The sequence below is a fragment of the Schistocerca piceifrons genome, chromosome 1 (genome assembly GCF_021461385.2).
Source record: "Schistocerca piceifrons isolate TAMUIC-IGC-003096 chromosome 1, iqSchPice1.1, whole genome shotgun sequence".
NCBI classification, from domain to species: Eukaryota; Metazoa; Arthropoda; class Insecta; order Orthoptera; family Acrididae; genus Schistocerca; species Schistocerca piceifrons.
The window spans coordinates 819,299,757-819,315,760 of NC_060138.1; the positions used below are offsets into that span (position 1 = coordinate 819,299,757).

The 16,004-nt window shown below is 44.6% G+C and overlaps 1 protein-coding gene across 1 annotated transcript in view; it reads left to right on the forward strand.

Moving 5' to 3' along the window:
* LOC124775396 (transcription factor HIVEP3) overlaps positions 1-16,004 on the forward strand; it is a 121,244-nt gene that overhangs the window by 13,026 nt on the left and 92,214 nt on the right. Inside the window, exon 3 of the mRNA XM_047250233.1 lies at positions 7,050-7,106. Within this exon, the coding sequence (XP_047106189.1) occupies positions 7,050-7,106 (57 nt within the window). The remainder of the gene's footprint in view (positions 1-7,049; positions 7,107-16,004) is intronic.

The window sequence follows — 16,004 nt, forward strand, 5'->3', positions numbered from 1 at the left end:
CTACATTAATCTAAATAAGGAGTTGTCAATCGGAAACCACAATTATAGCTCACTTAAACTGCAGAACGATTTACGATTCAATAAACCTCCCAGGGTGAAGCCACCGTGGTTAGTGTAAGAACTTTTATTTTCTGTACATTGCCACCAGAACCAGCGTAGCCGTCAATTCCACGTGACAGTCTCATAGAATACAGGTGAGGTCACTTAGTCATCCTTACTTAGCGAAAATAAGTTTCCACAGAGCTATTCATATGAAGCATCCCATTGTCGTCGAGTATGGATAAGGCGACGTCACATGTTCTACAGGACTGGGACTTAATAGTGAGACAAGTCAGAAAAACATAAATGTAAACATGAAGGAAGGAAAGATTTTGTTCAGCCATGGCGGTTTTACTCTGATAGGTTTATTGAATAATATTCCTATTAACCGGTACTGTGTCAGAAATAAATTTCTCGAAATGGGGGCATTAAAAAAGTATCTGCACTAGTTGCTACGGATATACTTGTTTCGAAATGTTACCTGCGCATGCGCGGTCTGCACCTGCTGATTGCAGCAGATTTCATTTAAGGGCAAAAAGAAAGGAAAAGAATATTACACGCATTGTAGAAGCGGCTGTTTCGGGAGGCTGTGCCTTTGATACCAGATGTGATGGCTATCGATCTGCTTCATTTCTTGTACCCATATGCGATATGCAATAGAAAGTAGCAGCTCACTGAACGGAGGGCAGTCTTCAGAATATTCTGCCAATGAACTGTTCCTGGCGCCACGAAACTACTTTCATATCTAATCTTCATAGACCCTTTCGCTTTGCGTAAACATGACAACTTTGGCAGCGAACTAGTCAGAGAAAGCGGCGGGTTTTGGTTGCTGCTGGGTGGGTAGCGGCGAGAAGCCGACCAGAACCGCGTAGGAGTGGACGAAGGCCGACGCGTACAGCAGATGCGCGGAATTGGCTTGTGCGGAGAGATTTCCTAGAAGCAGCTACTGTTGCAGGACGCAGCGGGGCTTGCTCGTGGAAGGTGATCTCACAGCTGGCGGCCAGAGATCTTCATGGCGAAGAGAACGCAGTGCGGGGCAGCGACGAGAGAGAGAGAGAGAGAGACCTGTTGCGCGCCAGGCCGACAGCCTGCTGTAGCTAGCCGCCAAGGACATTCTCTCTCTCTCTCTCTCTCTCTCTCTCTCTCTCTCTCTTACACCAGATATGCAAACGAAAGCGAGAAAACCGTACTACTGCTGTTATTAATAGTCTGTGCGCAGCGCAAGAAACGTGTAAACTCGCTGTACAATCGAAAGAACTTCCTACGGAGGTAGACAGTATTCGGCTCCGCGCTGAAGCAGTTGCTCCTGTAATTTATGTTAAAGATGCAGACTGCTATTCATGACATTAACATGGCGGCCGGAGAATCTTACGCTAAAGTGTGACGAAGCGTGAATCATTTACCAGGCTTTGCTGTACGAAAGTTAACAAAATTGTTCAGATGTGTGTGAATTCCTAAGGGACTGCTGAGGTCATCGGTCCCTAGACTTTCACACTACCTAAACTAATTTATGCTAAGAACAAAACACACACACACATACACACACACACACACACACTCTCTCTCTCTCTCACCTATGCCGGAGGTAGGACTCGAGCCTCCGGCGGGAGGGTTCGCACAGTCGAGGACAGCCGGCCGGAGTGTCCGAGCGGTTCTAGGCGCTACAGTCCGGAGCCGCGCGACCGCTGCGATCGCAGGTTCGAATCCTGACTCGGGCATAGATGTGTGTGATGTCCTTAGGTTAGTTAGGTTTAAGTAGTTCTAAGTTCTAGGGGACTCATGACCTCAGATGTTAAGTCCCGTAGTGCTCAGAGCCATTTGAACCAGTCGAGGACATGGCGCGTCTAACCGCGCGGCGGAAGTTACAATTTTGGCAATACCTGTCTTTCAAAGCTCGCTTTTTGTTAAGGTAGGAGACATGGAAGTCCCAAGAAAATGAAGTAGCGCAATTTTTGTGTAAACCTGCAAACGGGTGGGAAAGATATTGCAAATAATTTTATATTTTCGAACTAGATCAGGCGATCTCCTCTACGCTAGAAACAAACACCGATTAAGGTTTCCATATTTAATCGAGAATTGCGTTGTCTAGCTCGCGTGTATTGCGAGTGGTGTGTGGAATCCGTATGAAGCCCTCGCGCGGCGTCACATCTGTGAGATCAGTCGAAGGAACGCTTCAACAGCGCTCTTCGAATTATTGTAAGTTGCTATAGGGTCACCGAATCTCTGCGTATTTCGAGGGCATCACGTCACCCATAACGTAGTTTTTCCGTGTGAGCATCCCAGGAGCCTGTTTCACCGTTTCTGAGAAAAGCGTAGGTACGCCACGTTTCAGTACTATCAGTGTCACTGCTCGAAGTTTCTGAAGCCTCAGCGGATGGGGGAATTCTTGCATTTCGAAATCTTTCTGAAACCCATTTTACACGAGATACTGTCTGGTCAAAATAGACTACTCGAAGTGCGTGCGCCTTTCGTACCTGAATGTAAATCAGCAATCAACTACGTCATGAGTGTTTTTATGACGTCAATGATCTATAGATTGTGCCGAGTTCTAAATTTCCGAGTATTCTGCACATGCACAGACAGAAGGGACTATGGCGCCGTGTGCTAACATCGAAAGTCGTAACCTGTTCTGGCCGAGCTTATTAGAAAAACTGATTTCGTGCTCTCACATCTTCTTAATCTTTATTATGCTGTTTTCGTGTCAGTTGAAAACTTGCACTAGCGTTCTTCTAGTATACGAAAGAGACGGAATATCAGAAAGTGAAAATTATTTACGTTTCATAGACGACGCAAACTACACTACATATAAATAAGAACGCAAATAGATAGACGCGCTTGCTAAAAATAATTTCAGCAGTAAAAAAAGAGAAATTAATAAACGAGAAAAATAATACTGTTTGTCATTTGGCAGTTAGCATAAAAAGAATATAGAAAGGTTAGAGCAAAAAGGCGCTATTTACTGCGTTCTACGCATTGTCTGATGTGTTCGCAAGTATATATTTTCTCGAGCAAATAAATATATATGTTCTGAAAACAGATATCAGGAGTGTGAACAATTTATCACAAGACATTTGACAAGGTCTTGCGCTGTGAGTTCTGCTTAGGTCATTAATAAACTTTTGTTTCTATATTTCGAGTTTTCGTTAAAAAGGATAGTCCCTCAATCGCCACGCTCACCTTTCACTGTACAACAGACGGCTCCCACTACGCACGGAATTTTGGTGCTGACGTGTAAACGAAAACTACTACTCGAAACAGACGAGACTCAGTACGAAATAAAACACAAGGGGCGCTGCAGTAGACGCACGTGTCTAGAGTAGTCAGTTGAGACAAAGTCGACCGTTTAAAAGGGGCTTAAAACCGCGTTTCGACTGCTCATGGCTGCCGCGTGTTCAAAGTTCATGCGCGGCAGACCTATGCGCCTTGGCGCGCGACGGTTGCACACATCCGATGAGACTTCACTGCGTGGCGGGTGTTCGTACTAATGTTAATGAACGTATGGCATTGATGGTCGGGAGACCCCTCGCGGGGCGGTTCGCCCGCCGCTCCACAAGTTCTTTAACGCCAATACGGCGACTTGCGAGTGAATGAGGATGAAATGATGATGAAAGACACACAACACCCAGTCATCTCGAGGCAGAGAAAATCCCTGACCCCGCCGGGAATCGAACCCGGGACCCCGTGCGCGGGAAGCGGGAACGCTGTCACTCAGTGCGTGCGAGAACACCGTCAATACAAGTGCAGCGGCGCCTTCACAGTGGTGTATAACATCGGAAACAATAGGAAGCCAAAACGAAAAAATGCGTTGGCGGATGGCAGAATTGTACCGCTAAAGAGTGCAGTATTTAATCAGACTTCGGAAGAGGTGTATGATACAGTTATACAACGGAGAAATTTTATTACATCGTAGTTTCAAAATTTCGAACGATTAAACATGATGATCGAGCCAAAAATCATAATAAAAAAGTAGAAATAGTTTCGAAAAGTGATTACTGTGAGGGAGAGTTTCTTGAAGCTAGTAGTCATTTTCATTTGCTGAATTGTCATCAGCTCGCAGCTTATGCCCTCACTTGCGTCCTCACTCGTATTTTGTCGTCCTTTTCGTTGGGTTCACAACACCATTTTCGTTTTGCAGAATTCAATCGACGCAAGACGAGTCTCGGTGTTCATTTTCACGCGCAGTAACACCAGACCTACCGTCTAGACTACGCGAGCAGACCACCCTGAAATCTCTTTGCAGCGGGACGGTAGACGCTTCGCTTCGGATCGCTGCGCGGCCAAGTTCGACAGCGGCAGCCGCGGACTGCAGTGCGGTTCAACTACCATAGGAATAGTAACGAACCCTGCCGCGGGTCGCTGACCCGCTCAGTGGATACGTAAGACAATGTGAAGCATAATAAGCGAATTATACAAATGTGTCCCGCACTGAGATACGTCTGTTTCACTGGTTGGAAATATCTGCAGTCGCATGGTAGGTGAGTGATTTGGCGGCCCTGTCTTCGTCTTATTGTCTTCAATATGAATTCTAGTGTATTTTTGAATTTATTTTAATAGCGGGAACTAATTCCTTTTATGTACGAATTGGAATGGGTGGCGACAACAGCATTAATTGCGCCCAATCTGCTTCTCATACGACGGTAGGATAGATAGGGCATTAGGAGAAACCTTACTGAGGAGAGCAACAATTACTATTCAAGGCGCTCGATTCAGCCGTGCTGTCTCCAGTAAGTATATTGCCGATGTTGCCTGAATACCTTCTTCATACGTAAAAAGACGCCCCTTCACCGTCCATCAATTGTCCACAGGTCGTAAATTCAAAGTGACAGTGAAGCTACTTGAAGTGAAGCCAACTGGAATGAATTTGCCTGTAAAATTACTCAGGGTGCATTTCAGTTCCCTGACAGGCGATCACATTGCCTTCTGGGAAAGCTACAGAAACATGGTAAGGATTGGAATTCTAGTAGCTTCTTACACCTTGTCGATGGGGCATTAACTTTACTCGAAGAATGAAGGGCTTATACACTATGTGATCAAAAGTATCTGGTCACCCCAAAAAACATAAGGTTTTCATATTAGGTGCATTGTGCTGCCACCTGCTGCCAGGTACTCCATATCAGCGACCTCAGGAGTCATTAGACATCGTGAGAGAGCAGAATGGGGCGCTCCGCGGAACTCACGGACATCGAACTTGGTCAAGTGATCAGGTGTCACTTGTGTCACACGTCTATACGTGAGATTTACACACTCCTAAACGTCCCTAGGTCAACTGTTTCCGATATGATAGTGAAGTGGAAACGTGAAGGGACACGTACAGCACAAAAGCGTACAGGCAGACCTCGATGTTGACTGTCAGAGACCACCGATAGTTGAAGAGGATCGTAATGTGTAATAGGCAGACATCTATCCAGACCATCACACAGGAATTCCAAACAGCATCAGAATCCACTGCAAGTACCATGACAGTTCGGCGGGGGCTGAGAAAACTTGGATTTCATGGTCGAGCGGCTGCTCATAAGCCACACATCACGCAGGTAAATGCCAAAAGACGCCTCGCTTGGTGTAAGGGACGTAAACAGTGGTAAAACGTTGTGTGAAGTGACGAATCATGGTACACAAGTGTTATGGTGTGGTCGTGTTTTTCATGGAGAGGGCTTGCACCCCGTGTTGTTTTGCGTAGCACTATCACAGCATAGGCCTACACTGAGGTTTTAAGCACCTTCTTGCTTCCCACTGTTGAAGAGCTATTCGGGGGTGATGATTGAAACTTTCAACACGATCGAGCACCTGTTCGTAATGCACGGCCTGTGGCGGAGTGGTTACACGACAATAACATCCCTGTAATGGACTGGCTTGCACAGAGTCCTGACCTGAATCCTATAGAACACCTTTGGGATGTTTTAGAATGCCGACTTCGTGCTACTCGTCACCAACCGACATCGATACGTCTCCTCAGTGCAGCACTCCGTGAACAATGGGCTTCCATTCCCCAAAAAACCTTCCAACACCTGACTGAGCGTATGCCTGGGAGAGTGGAAGCTGTCATCAAGGCTAAGGGTGGGCCAACACCATATTGAATTCCAGCATTACCGATGGATGGTGCCACGAACTTGTAAGTAATTTTCAGCCATGTGTCTGCATACTTTCGATCACACAGTGTATCTGCAATAGAGAAACTTGAAACTCGTGAATGACAGCGAAGAAGGCAGGAAATACGTAATACAGAACCATTATGTAGCATTTCCACCGCAAAGAGACATGTCATCTGCCAGATAAGTGAAAGAAGTAAAAGGGAAGTGGAATAAAACATACTAGAACAACAACGTGAGGCGGACGTACATTACTACACCACCAGTACAAACGAGTAACTTCTTATTGCGACATCTGCACAAACAAACCTAAGTCTTGTTACATCTGTAACTCGTTGAAAATGACGATTATTATTAAATAGTTCAAATGGCTCTGAGCACTATGGGATTTAACATCTGAGGTCATCAGTCCCCTAGAACTTAGAACTACTTAAACCTAACTAACCTAAGGACATCACACACATCCATGCCCGAGGCAGGATTCGAACCTGCGACCGTAGCGGTCGCGTGGTTGCAGACTGAAGCGCCTAGAACCGCTCGGCCACACCGGCCGGCGATGATTATTAGTACAAGGAAATAATTACGCAGTTCTTTAGCGATATACCATATTTGAACGTGCTCAGAAAACTATAAATGAAACGACTAATAATAGTTATAACGGGCCAGTTCTTCATTAAATATTGCCTTTCATTATCATTGCAGGTGTTCTTTCTCCTCTGGACTGAGATTTTTTTTCGCCTTGAGTAATACGTTTCTAGTTTTCACGAGAGGATTTCTTGCGTGGAAGATTCGTTGAACACCTCAAATATGCGATTTCTCATTTGATTCGGCTTTCAATCTATGAATATGTCTCATATTTAGAATAATTATTTTCGTAACTCTCTTTTACATATAGTGACTTAACAATATTTTGTTTGTTTGCAGGAGCCCAAGTAAATAAGGATGATCATCAAGCAAAAAAGAAATCAGTGGAGACTAATGGTAAGTACAATAATCAGCTGACGTAACATTATACTTTTATTTTAACTTATAAACGAGAAAATAGAGTAAAATAAAAATAAAGTACATAAAATAAAAGTAGAATACGATACACATCTTTTTGAACTATCTCGTTGGGACAAAGTAATCAGTTCGGTTCTACCTGTACAGCTGTTCTTACGCGCTTCATTAAGGTACTTGACAGTGAGTCATAGCCTTTTCCGGCATGTCTCCTTCAAGAGTCGTTCCAACGGATTTCATGCGTTGTCCAAGCTCTGGGTGTAGATGGACAACGACCGTATTTTCACACATCCGCATTAAGTCGCCCCGACTTCGTGATACTACGGGATGCTGAGTCAAGGTAGCTGTGGGATGGGGGAAGCGAATGGATATAAGTAATACCTATTAACAGGCCCAGTCAGAAGTGGAAGATTGCATCGTTAGACGTTCTTGTAGAGCACGTTGTAACATATCACTTCATGGTCGCGCCTCTCTGTTCGTCCTGTAGTTACCGTGTAAGACAGGGGTCGGTTTTTTTGGGTCCGGGATAAAGAATGTTTTTGTCCTTCTCGGAGAGAAAGGTCCGGTCTTCCTGTAATCCCGTCAAATCTGTAGCTGTCTGAAGTGACTCTGCTGTTTTCTAGGGCGAGCATTTCCCCGGGATGGCAGGTGTTTCGTAGCATCTGTGAGGAAATTAGCTCGTAGAACCGTGGCAGGGAGCAGCGCTCTACCGACCACTGGAAATGTTTTAATTTTCTTCCTGAGGCTGATCGCTCGAAAGGCGTGCATTTTAAATTAATTTCGTGGAGCGGGTTGGGAGTTACGCGAAATCGAAAATCTGGCAGCAGCCCTTATGGGGTACAGTAGACAAGTCCGTTCAGCTCTCTGTGGCAGAGAGGGGTGGTGCAGTGTGTATTTCGTACACCGCCAGTCAGTGATAAGTAAAGTAGTTTTCTTAAATCGGTAGACGAGGCAGCACTAAGTGAAGTCAGACATATATAGAAAGGCAACATATTGACAAATTTATTTACACTATTGTAACGGTTGATTTCCATGGCTTTTGTGGGCGACCGCGTCTGTTTCCCGACCTACAGCGGGGGGGACTGTTCTCACGTCTGGAGCGAAGTGGGCAGTCTTTGCTTAATCCGGCGAACGGGTATGGTCTGGCCTGACAGGAAGGTTTTCAAAGACGACTGTTTCCCCCCGGAACGGCTGGCATTTCGTAGTACGCTTTAGGGGGGAAAAAATACTGAAAGTGTCGGCAGGCAGCAACACTTCACAGTAGTACGAGGGTCAGTCAATAAAGTAATGCCTCCTATTTTGTTCTCCTTAAATAAATTTTGTTGAGTGAAAAATTTGAATTGAGCGATATTTCGCAATGCTGCTTCTCCAGTCCACAGCAGTAGTAACTTACTGCGTCAACAGATGCCAGTACTGCAGTCGATTGCAAAATGGCCGATATCGATGTTCGTAATAGCTTACTGTGATAGAATTCTATCTGCGCTGTTTCGCGGAGGGTTGGTCGCTGTAACGAAGTTGAAGGGCAAATACCGCTGGCTGACAAAACGCGGAGTGGCAGGCCGGTGATTGCATTGGCTCCACACATTATTTAGCAAGTCGGTGACAACGTTCGTTGTGAGCGCCGTGTTAGTGCAGATGGATTTTGTCGCAATGTCTCCCTCAGCAAAGGCATTGTGATGACGATTAGTCAGCAGCCGGGGGTACTCAAAGATTTGTACAACTTGTATACCAATTGTGACTGTAGACTAAACAAGAGTTCATTTTTTTGAACCAGAGTCAGAGGCAGTTAATGGAATGTCATATAGAAACTCACAGAAGAAAAGTTCAAAACTTTGCAATCGGCAGGAAAAGTTACGACTGCAGTATCTGTGATACGGAGGTTGCGATTATGGTTAATTTTTGTAGAGCAGGGATTCTAAACAAGAACGCTCAAACAGCTCAAAGCCCATCTTCAGCAAGTTCGCCCAACAAAAGCTATGGCGGATGGTCTTATTTTGCATGACAATTCAAGAACACAGACCAGTCGTCACACCACTGCAAGAGATTGTAAAAATTGGATGGTATGTCCTGCCTCATTCCCCCATAAAGACCTCACCTGGCACCGCCAGACTGCCATCTGTTCGGGCCATTAAAAGAAGCTTACCGTGGGACTGACTGACCGCACTGAAATACAGGTCTTTGTGAAAATATGGGACAAAACAGTGGAAATGGACGGATATTATATCCAGAAGTCATAAATTATGTACAACGTATGTAGCTGCATTTGAAATTCTTTACAAATAAAGTAAAAAGGTATTGCCTTTTGACCTTCCCTCGCACTAAGAGCGTGAACAGTAAATGGTCAATCGTAGTGACTGCTTTCTACTGTTGAGGCTCATTGGCCGAAACGTCAGCATGTGAAAAGAACGTCGTGGATGTGTGAGCAGCTGGCAAAATCGTGGAGTCGGTCTTGGGCCCTGTTAGGCTCCAAGAGGCGAGTTGAGCCCTCTGGGCTGGAGGTGATGTGGAGGCATATTTGAGAAGTTGGTATTCAGGGAACAGTGAGGTTGTTCTCCAGGTGTGGAAACTTCTGAAGTATTCGGAATAGCGTTCCCTTTCGCGCGTGTGGGAAGCGTTTTTATCTGTTCCTGGTTTTCGAGTTGATGTTAGCGAGCGTACACGGACTGTTAAGTAGGAGACCGCCTTTCCTGTGTTGTGCACAGAAGAGATGAGAGAAACAGTTCGGTGACAGTTCAGCAACTGCGATGTTTGTTGTCCAGTCTAGTGATCGGTCTCTCGGTCTTTCGAAGGCAGTCAAATGGCTGCAGGGTATGCAGTAGTGATATTGAGGAAATGACTGGTTCAACGCTATTTTGTGGGTCTAAACAGGACAGGCGACCCCTAATTTGGCTTTATAGCGTAGGTGTAGCAGGGCCTAGAGATTATCCAGGTGCACCAACGAACGTTTGGTAGGAAGTCTAAGGAGCCATATGTCGCGTTATTGGTCTCGCGCATCGCACGGCGTTAAGAGTATGCGGACTTCGGTCGCAACTGTGACAGGAATCACTACAAGCTACACAAACTCAGAAGCAGCGGACGAGGATGAACGTTTCACTTTGTACACTTAATAACTAAGTTACACGAAACTTTTTATGCTGTAGGAGTAAAAGTATCCCACTATTAATAATAATGATGTCGTGGACATTGAAAAGTTTTTCTCTTTGCCATTCCGTCAATTTTCTCGCACGCCCGCAACCAGAATCCATGCGTCCCTGACTTTGTGTGGCCCGCGAGTCAACTTCCGTGACATGTAAAACCACCGTTGGGTTGAGAAAACGTTCGTAGGTACTTGTAAAATTATAGTCAGGATCGCCAGCAATACTTTGAATCGAGGTACGGCTTTAATATTGTCACTTCTCCACAGGGCCGTACTGTACCTTACAGAATTCTTTTCTATGCAGATTTAGCAAAAGTTATAGTTTTGTAGGTTGGTTCCAAAAACTAAGCTATATTGAACCAAATTACTTAAAAGAACTACAGTGACGTGGAAAACATTGCACCCAATAAATTAAATGGAGCATTGTAGTAAATGAATTACTATTTGTACAAACATCTGAAAAACTGAAACAAAATATATATGTTACTGTTTATAGCAGCTAATTTTAGCATTATGCTTAATGAAGTCTTATTTCCTCCTCATAAATTACAAATTGTGCTTAAACTACACAGAAGCGCCAAAGAACCTTGCATAAGCAAGACTGTTCAAATACAGAGAGATGTAAACAGGCAGAATACAGCGCTGCAGTCGTCAACGCCTATATAAGACAGGTGTCGCGCAGTTAGATCGGTCACTGCTGCTACGATGGCAGGTTATCAAGATCTACGTCAGTCTGAACGTGGTGTTATAGTCGGCGCACTAGCCATGGGACACAGTATCTCTGAGCTAGCGATGAAGTGGGGATTTTCCTGTAGGATCATTTCACGAGTGTACCGTGAATATCAGGAATCCTGGAAAACAAATCTCAGACATCGCTGCAGCCGGGAGAAGGTCCTGCAAGTACTAGACCAACGGAGAGTGAAGATAGTCGTTCAACGTGACAGAAGTGCAACACTTCGTTAAATTACTGCAGATTTCAATGTTGGGCCATTAACAAGTGTCAGCACGCGAACCATTCAACGAAACATCATCGATATGTGCTTTCGGAGCCGAAGGCCGACTCGTGTACCCTTGATGACTGCACGACACAAAGCTTTACGCCTCACGTGGACCCGTTGACACCGACATTGAACTGTCGATGACTGGAAACGTGTTACCTGGTCGGACGAGTCTCATTTCAAATTATATCGACCGGATGGACGTGTACAGATATAGAGACAACCTCATGAATCCATGGACCCTGCATGTCAGCATGCAGGAGACTGTTCAAGCTGGTGGAGGTTCTGTAATGGTGTGGGGCGTGTGCAGTTGGAGTGATATGGGACCCCTGATACGTCTAGATATGACTGACAGGTGACACTATGTAAGCATCCGGTCTGATCACCATCATCAATTCATATCCATTGTGCATTCCGACGGACCTGGGCAATTCCAGCAGGACAGCGGGACACCCCATACGTCCAGAATTGCTACAGAGTGGGTCCAGGAACACTCTTCCCAGTTTAAATGCTACCGCTGGCCACCAAACTCCCCATGCATGAACAATACCGAGCATGTCTAGGATGCCTTGCAACGTGCTGTTCAGAAGAGATCTCCACCCCATAGTACTCTTACGGATTTATGGAGAGCCCTGCAGGATTCGTGGTGTCAATTCCCTCTAGCACTACGTCAGCCATTAGTCGAGTCCATACCATGTCGTGTTGCGACACTTCTGCGTGCTCACGGGGGCCATACAGGATATTGGGCAGGTGTAACAGTTTTTTTTTCTCTTCAGTGTATTATCTGGAAATAAAACAAAATGAGGAATAATAAAGGCCTGAGAAAATTTCCCATTCCAGGAATTGCGTTATCATTGAGCGAAGTAAATTAGAAATTTGCTTCAGTACCTGACCATCAACCTATGAGGTCCTATACTCCGTCCATCATAGGAATAAACCTGATGCAAACACAAACGCGATGATCGGTCAGAATTCGTAGCACACGTACACTGGTGTTGGAAGTAGGTCCTACTTATGCAGTTAATATCTTATTGCTAAGTTACGTTAAATGAAACTGTAAGATGTTCAAATGTATTTACAGCCATCAGCGTTTTCCTTAATCACAATTTAGCGATGTAGTTTTTATTTGCAAATACAGTAACAGGCTCTGCTCTGTTGTGCTCTGATTGTCGCGCTGTTAATACGCAGTATGAAAGTGAGGCTGCTTCCTGTTCCGTAATAAAACATGCTGTGGAACACGCTTGAAAAGTGCCGAGAAATAGGTTGTTCTTAATGTTTTTCATAAATTTACAGACATAATCGGCTTTGAAGTATTCCGAGGGACTGTGTTAGGTACACTTGAGACACACACATACAGGGTGTTACAAAAAGGTACGGCCAAACATTAAGGAAACATTCCTCACACACAAAGAAAGAAAATATGTTATGTGGACATGTGTCCGGAAACGCTTACTTTCCATGTTAGAGCTCATTTTATTAATTCTCTTCAAATCACATTAATCATGGAATGGAAACACCCAGCAACAGAACGTACCAGCGTGACTTCAAACACTTTGTTACAGGAAATGTTCAAAATGTCCTCCGTTAGCGAGGATACATGCATCCACCCTCCGTCGCATGGAATCCCTGATGCGCTGTGCAGCCCTGGAGAATGGTGTATTGTATCACAGCCGTTCACAATACGAGCACGAGGAGTCTACATTTGGCACCGGGGTTGCGTAGACAAGAGCTTTCAAATGCCCCCATAAATGAGTCAAGAGGGTTGAGGTCAGGAGAGCGTGGAGACCATGGAATTGGTCGGCCTCTACCAATCCATCGCTCACCGAATCTGTTGTTGAGAAGCGTACGAACACTTAGACTGAAATGTGCAGGAGCTCCACGTGCATGAACCACATGTTGTGTCGTACTTGTAAAGGCACATGTTCTAGCAGCACAGGTAGAGTATCCTGTATGAAATCATGATAACGTGCTCCATTGAGCGTAGATGGAAGAACATGGGGCCCAATCAAGACACCAACAATGCCGGCCCAAACGTTCACAGAAAATCTGTGTTGATGACGTGACTGCGCAATTGCGTGCGGATTCTCGTCAGCCCACACATGTGGCGGTGAATCGAGGAAGTACAGTACATATTGACGAAACTAAAATTAGCTCTAACATGGAAATTAAGCGTTTCCGGACACATGTCCACATAACATCTTTTCTTTATTTGTGTGTGAGGAATGTTTCCTGGAAGTTTGGCCGTACCTTTTTGTAACACCCTGTATATTGGATGTACAGCGGAACCGGGTAGGTAACTTACTGCATTTCATGGCTTGCTGGTTCAAGTCTCGCATGAGTCATTTTTTTTCTCGTTCTATTTGAAATACGTACATAACGTAATTGTAAAATTCATCATTATTTTTCATGAATAATGCACGTCGTCTTGTTTCTAATTACATATTGCACGCGCAATTCCTGTTTTCATTTCAAATATAAATTCTTAATTATCGATGTTTTATGAAACACAGTTAATAAAGGTTGTTTAAATTAAGAAGACATAGCAACTTAATTTTTAAGGCAAAAATGAAAAACCCTACTCTTTATTTGGACTGTGTCCATTGATTTATACCACAGATGTGGCAGAGTGTAGTAGAAACATGAAAAACAATCATTTCACAGCACCGAGCACACCATATAAGTGCTGCATTTTTACATGTGCCACTGTACCATTACAATATTATCGCAACAGAACTGATCTGGAGCCAATTTAAGGGATTTGGCCGGAGAAAGAAGAAGACTGTTAAGCAACCAGACGTGCTGGAAATGACGCACGCAGCTTTTTCACATGCCACTGTCCCTGCCGAACGCTGGCGGGATATGGAACGGCATGTCATAAAAAAATGGAGAAAATGAGGCGCCTGGATGACTTCAAGGATTCTGTTATAGATCGAATCGTTATCAACTTAGCAGATGACAGTTCCAGAACCGAAATGTATTTCTCGGTGTCGGATAAGGAAGGAGCTAAGAGATTACCAGACGACTGACTGGAATTAATACGTTCAGTGGGTTCAGTATTCAACAGTACGGTGAAATCCCTGCAGTATGCTTTTGCATCACACATAGCTCGCTCAGAAAAATTACTCTGTGTTTAAGTTAAGAATTTTCATCACTGGGGGTAGGAGGACCACGTTTCGCTCGCGGTAAATTATTAAACTGCCTGTCTTTCTTGTTTTTTTCGGTCAGTTTTTGCGCACTGTGAGTGTCTGTGTCCTTGGTGGTGGCCCATCTCACCACCCCTTCGGTACGGCCCTACCACTCTAACTGCTTAACTGCTCTCATAAAGATATGGAGGTGCGTCCACTGGCACGGAAAACGTGCATCCCGAAAAATAACTATTCCTCCCCCAGGTGATCCCTTTCACAGACGATCTGCACAGATACAAAACAGACAGCTTCGTCACTAAAGTCACGCCAAAGTATGCCATGTTTACTTCGCAGTGTTTTGCAGTGTTTTTCTTCAGTAACAAATGCAATTAATTGGCTTTTTATAACTGTCACAAAATCTCACTTCAAAAATTTTCATTTAGACTGGTTGCGCGGCTTCGATAAATTGTTTAAATGATTACTTTTAGTGTCGCCTTCAGTTGTCATTTTTCTTTTGGTGATTTTACAGTGTCGATCTTAGCCCATTATCAAGTATTTTACAAAAAAGTTTATCAATGGCACTTTACGCCATACAGGTCTCTGCACCTGCGTGTGTTTAAATAGCGTCCACCGTTATTGTGCGTATGAAGGCGGTAGTCGTAATTAATAACCCTGGTCCCGTTAGTACAGAAGCGCGTCACAGTTAGAAAAACTACATACATTTCACCTCCCTTCGCACTCAACATACACGTTATGGCCGCACCGTGTTAAATGACATAAAATGCGATGGGACGTGAAATGTGTGTAATTTTTAAAACTGCCACGTGCTGACGTACTGACTGGGGTGGTGTTTTTAATTTAATGGTAATTACGACTCGTGGTCTCATAGGCACAATAACGGCGGCCGCTATTTAAATATGCACATGTGCAGAGACCTGCATGGCCTAAACTGCCATCGATAATTTTTTTTTCTAAAATACTTGATAATGGTCGAATACTGACATAATACAATCCTAAACCAGTGATGGAAAAATAATAGCTGCACGCGACGCTAAATCATTTAAACACTTCCATCAAGTATAATTTCTCAGACTTTCCTGGCGATTCGTTGTCATCTCGTAGTATCGAGTGTACTGCTGGTGGTCCGTGTCTTTCCAACACGATATTTGGGCTTCGTAACTCGGCGTCTTCATTAGGTCTCTCCTGAGACTGAAGCTCGTGATGAGGGCGCCGAGTGACGACGTCGAAATATCGTGTTGGAAAGACGCGGACACTAGATACTACGAGATGACTTCCATCAAACATCACGATCAAAACGAGACCTCTGCCTACCACTCATAGGCACTTCCGCTATGCCACAACACTCGTCTTAAACGGGTATAACTGATAAGAACACCACCCCCGCGCACAGCAGCGCACTTAAGTATTATTGTAAGTTTTCCGTTCTGGAAGAACACCTTGTCGATCACTGTGGATCACAGACGTCCGACGTCTGAAACCAGTACCACTATCAAGCAACACCTCGACCTCAGAGGGTGTTAAATTCGCCGGCAGGGCAGCAAGTCCTCAATTACGAGATCTCCAAGAAACTGTCGAAGGTGTTCATAAACATTATGGCCTT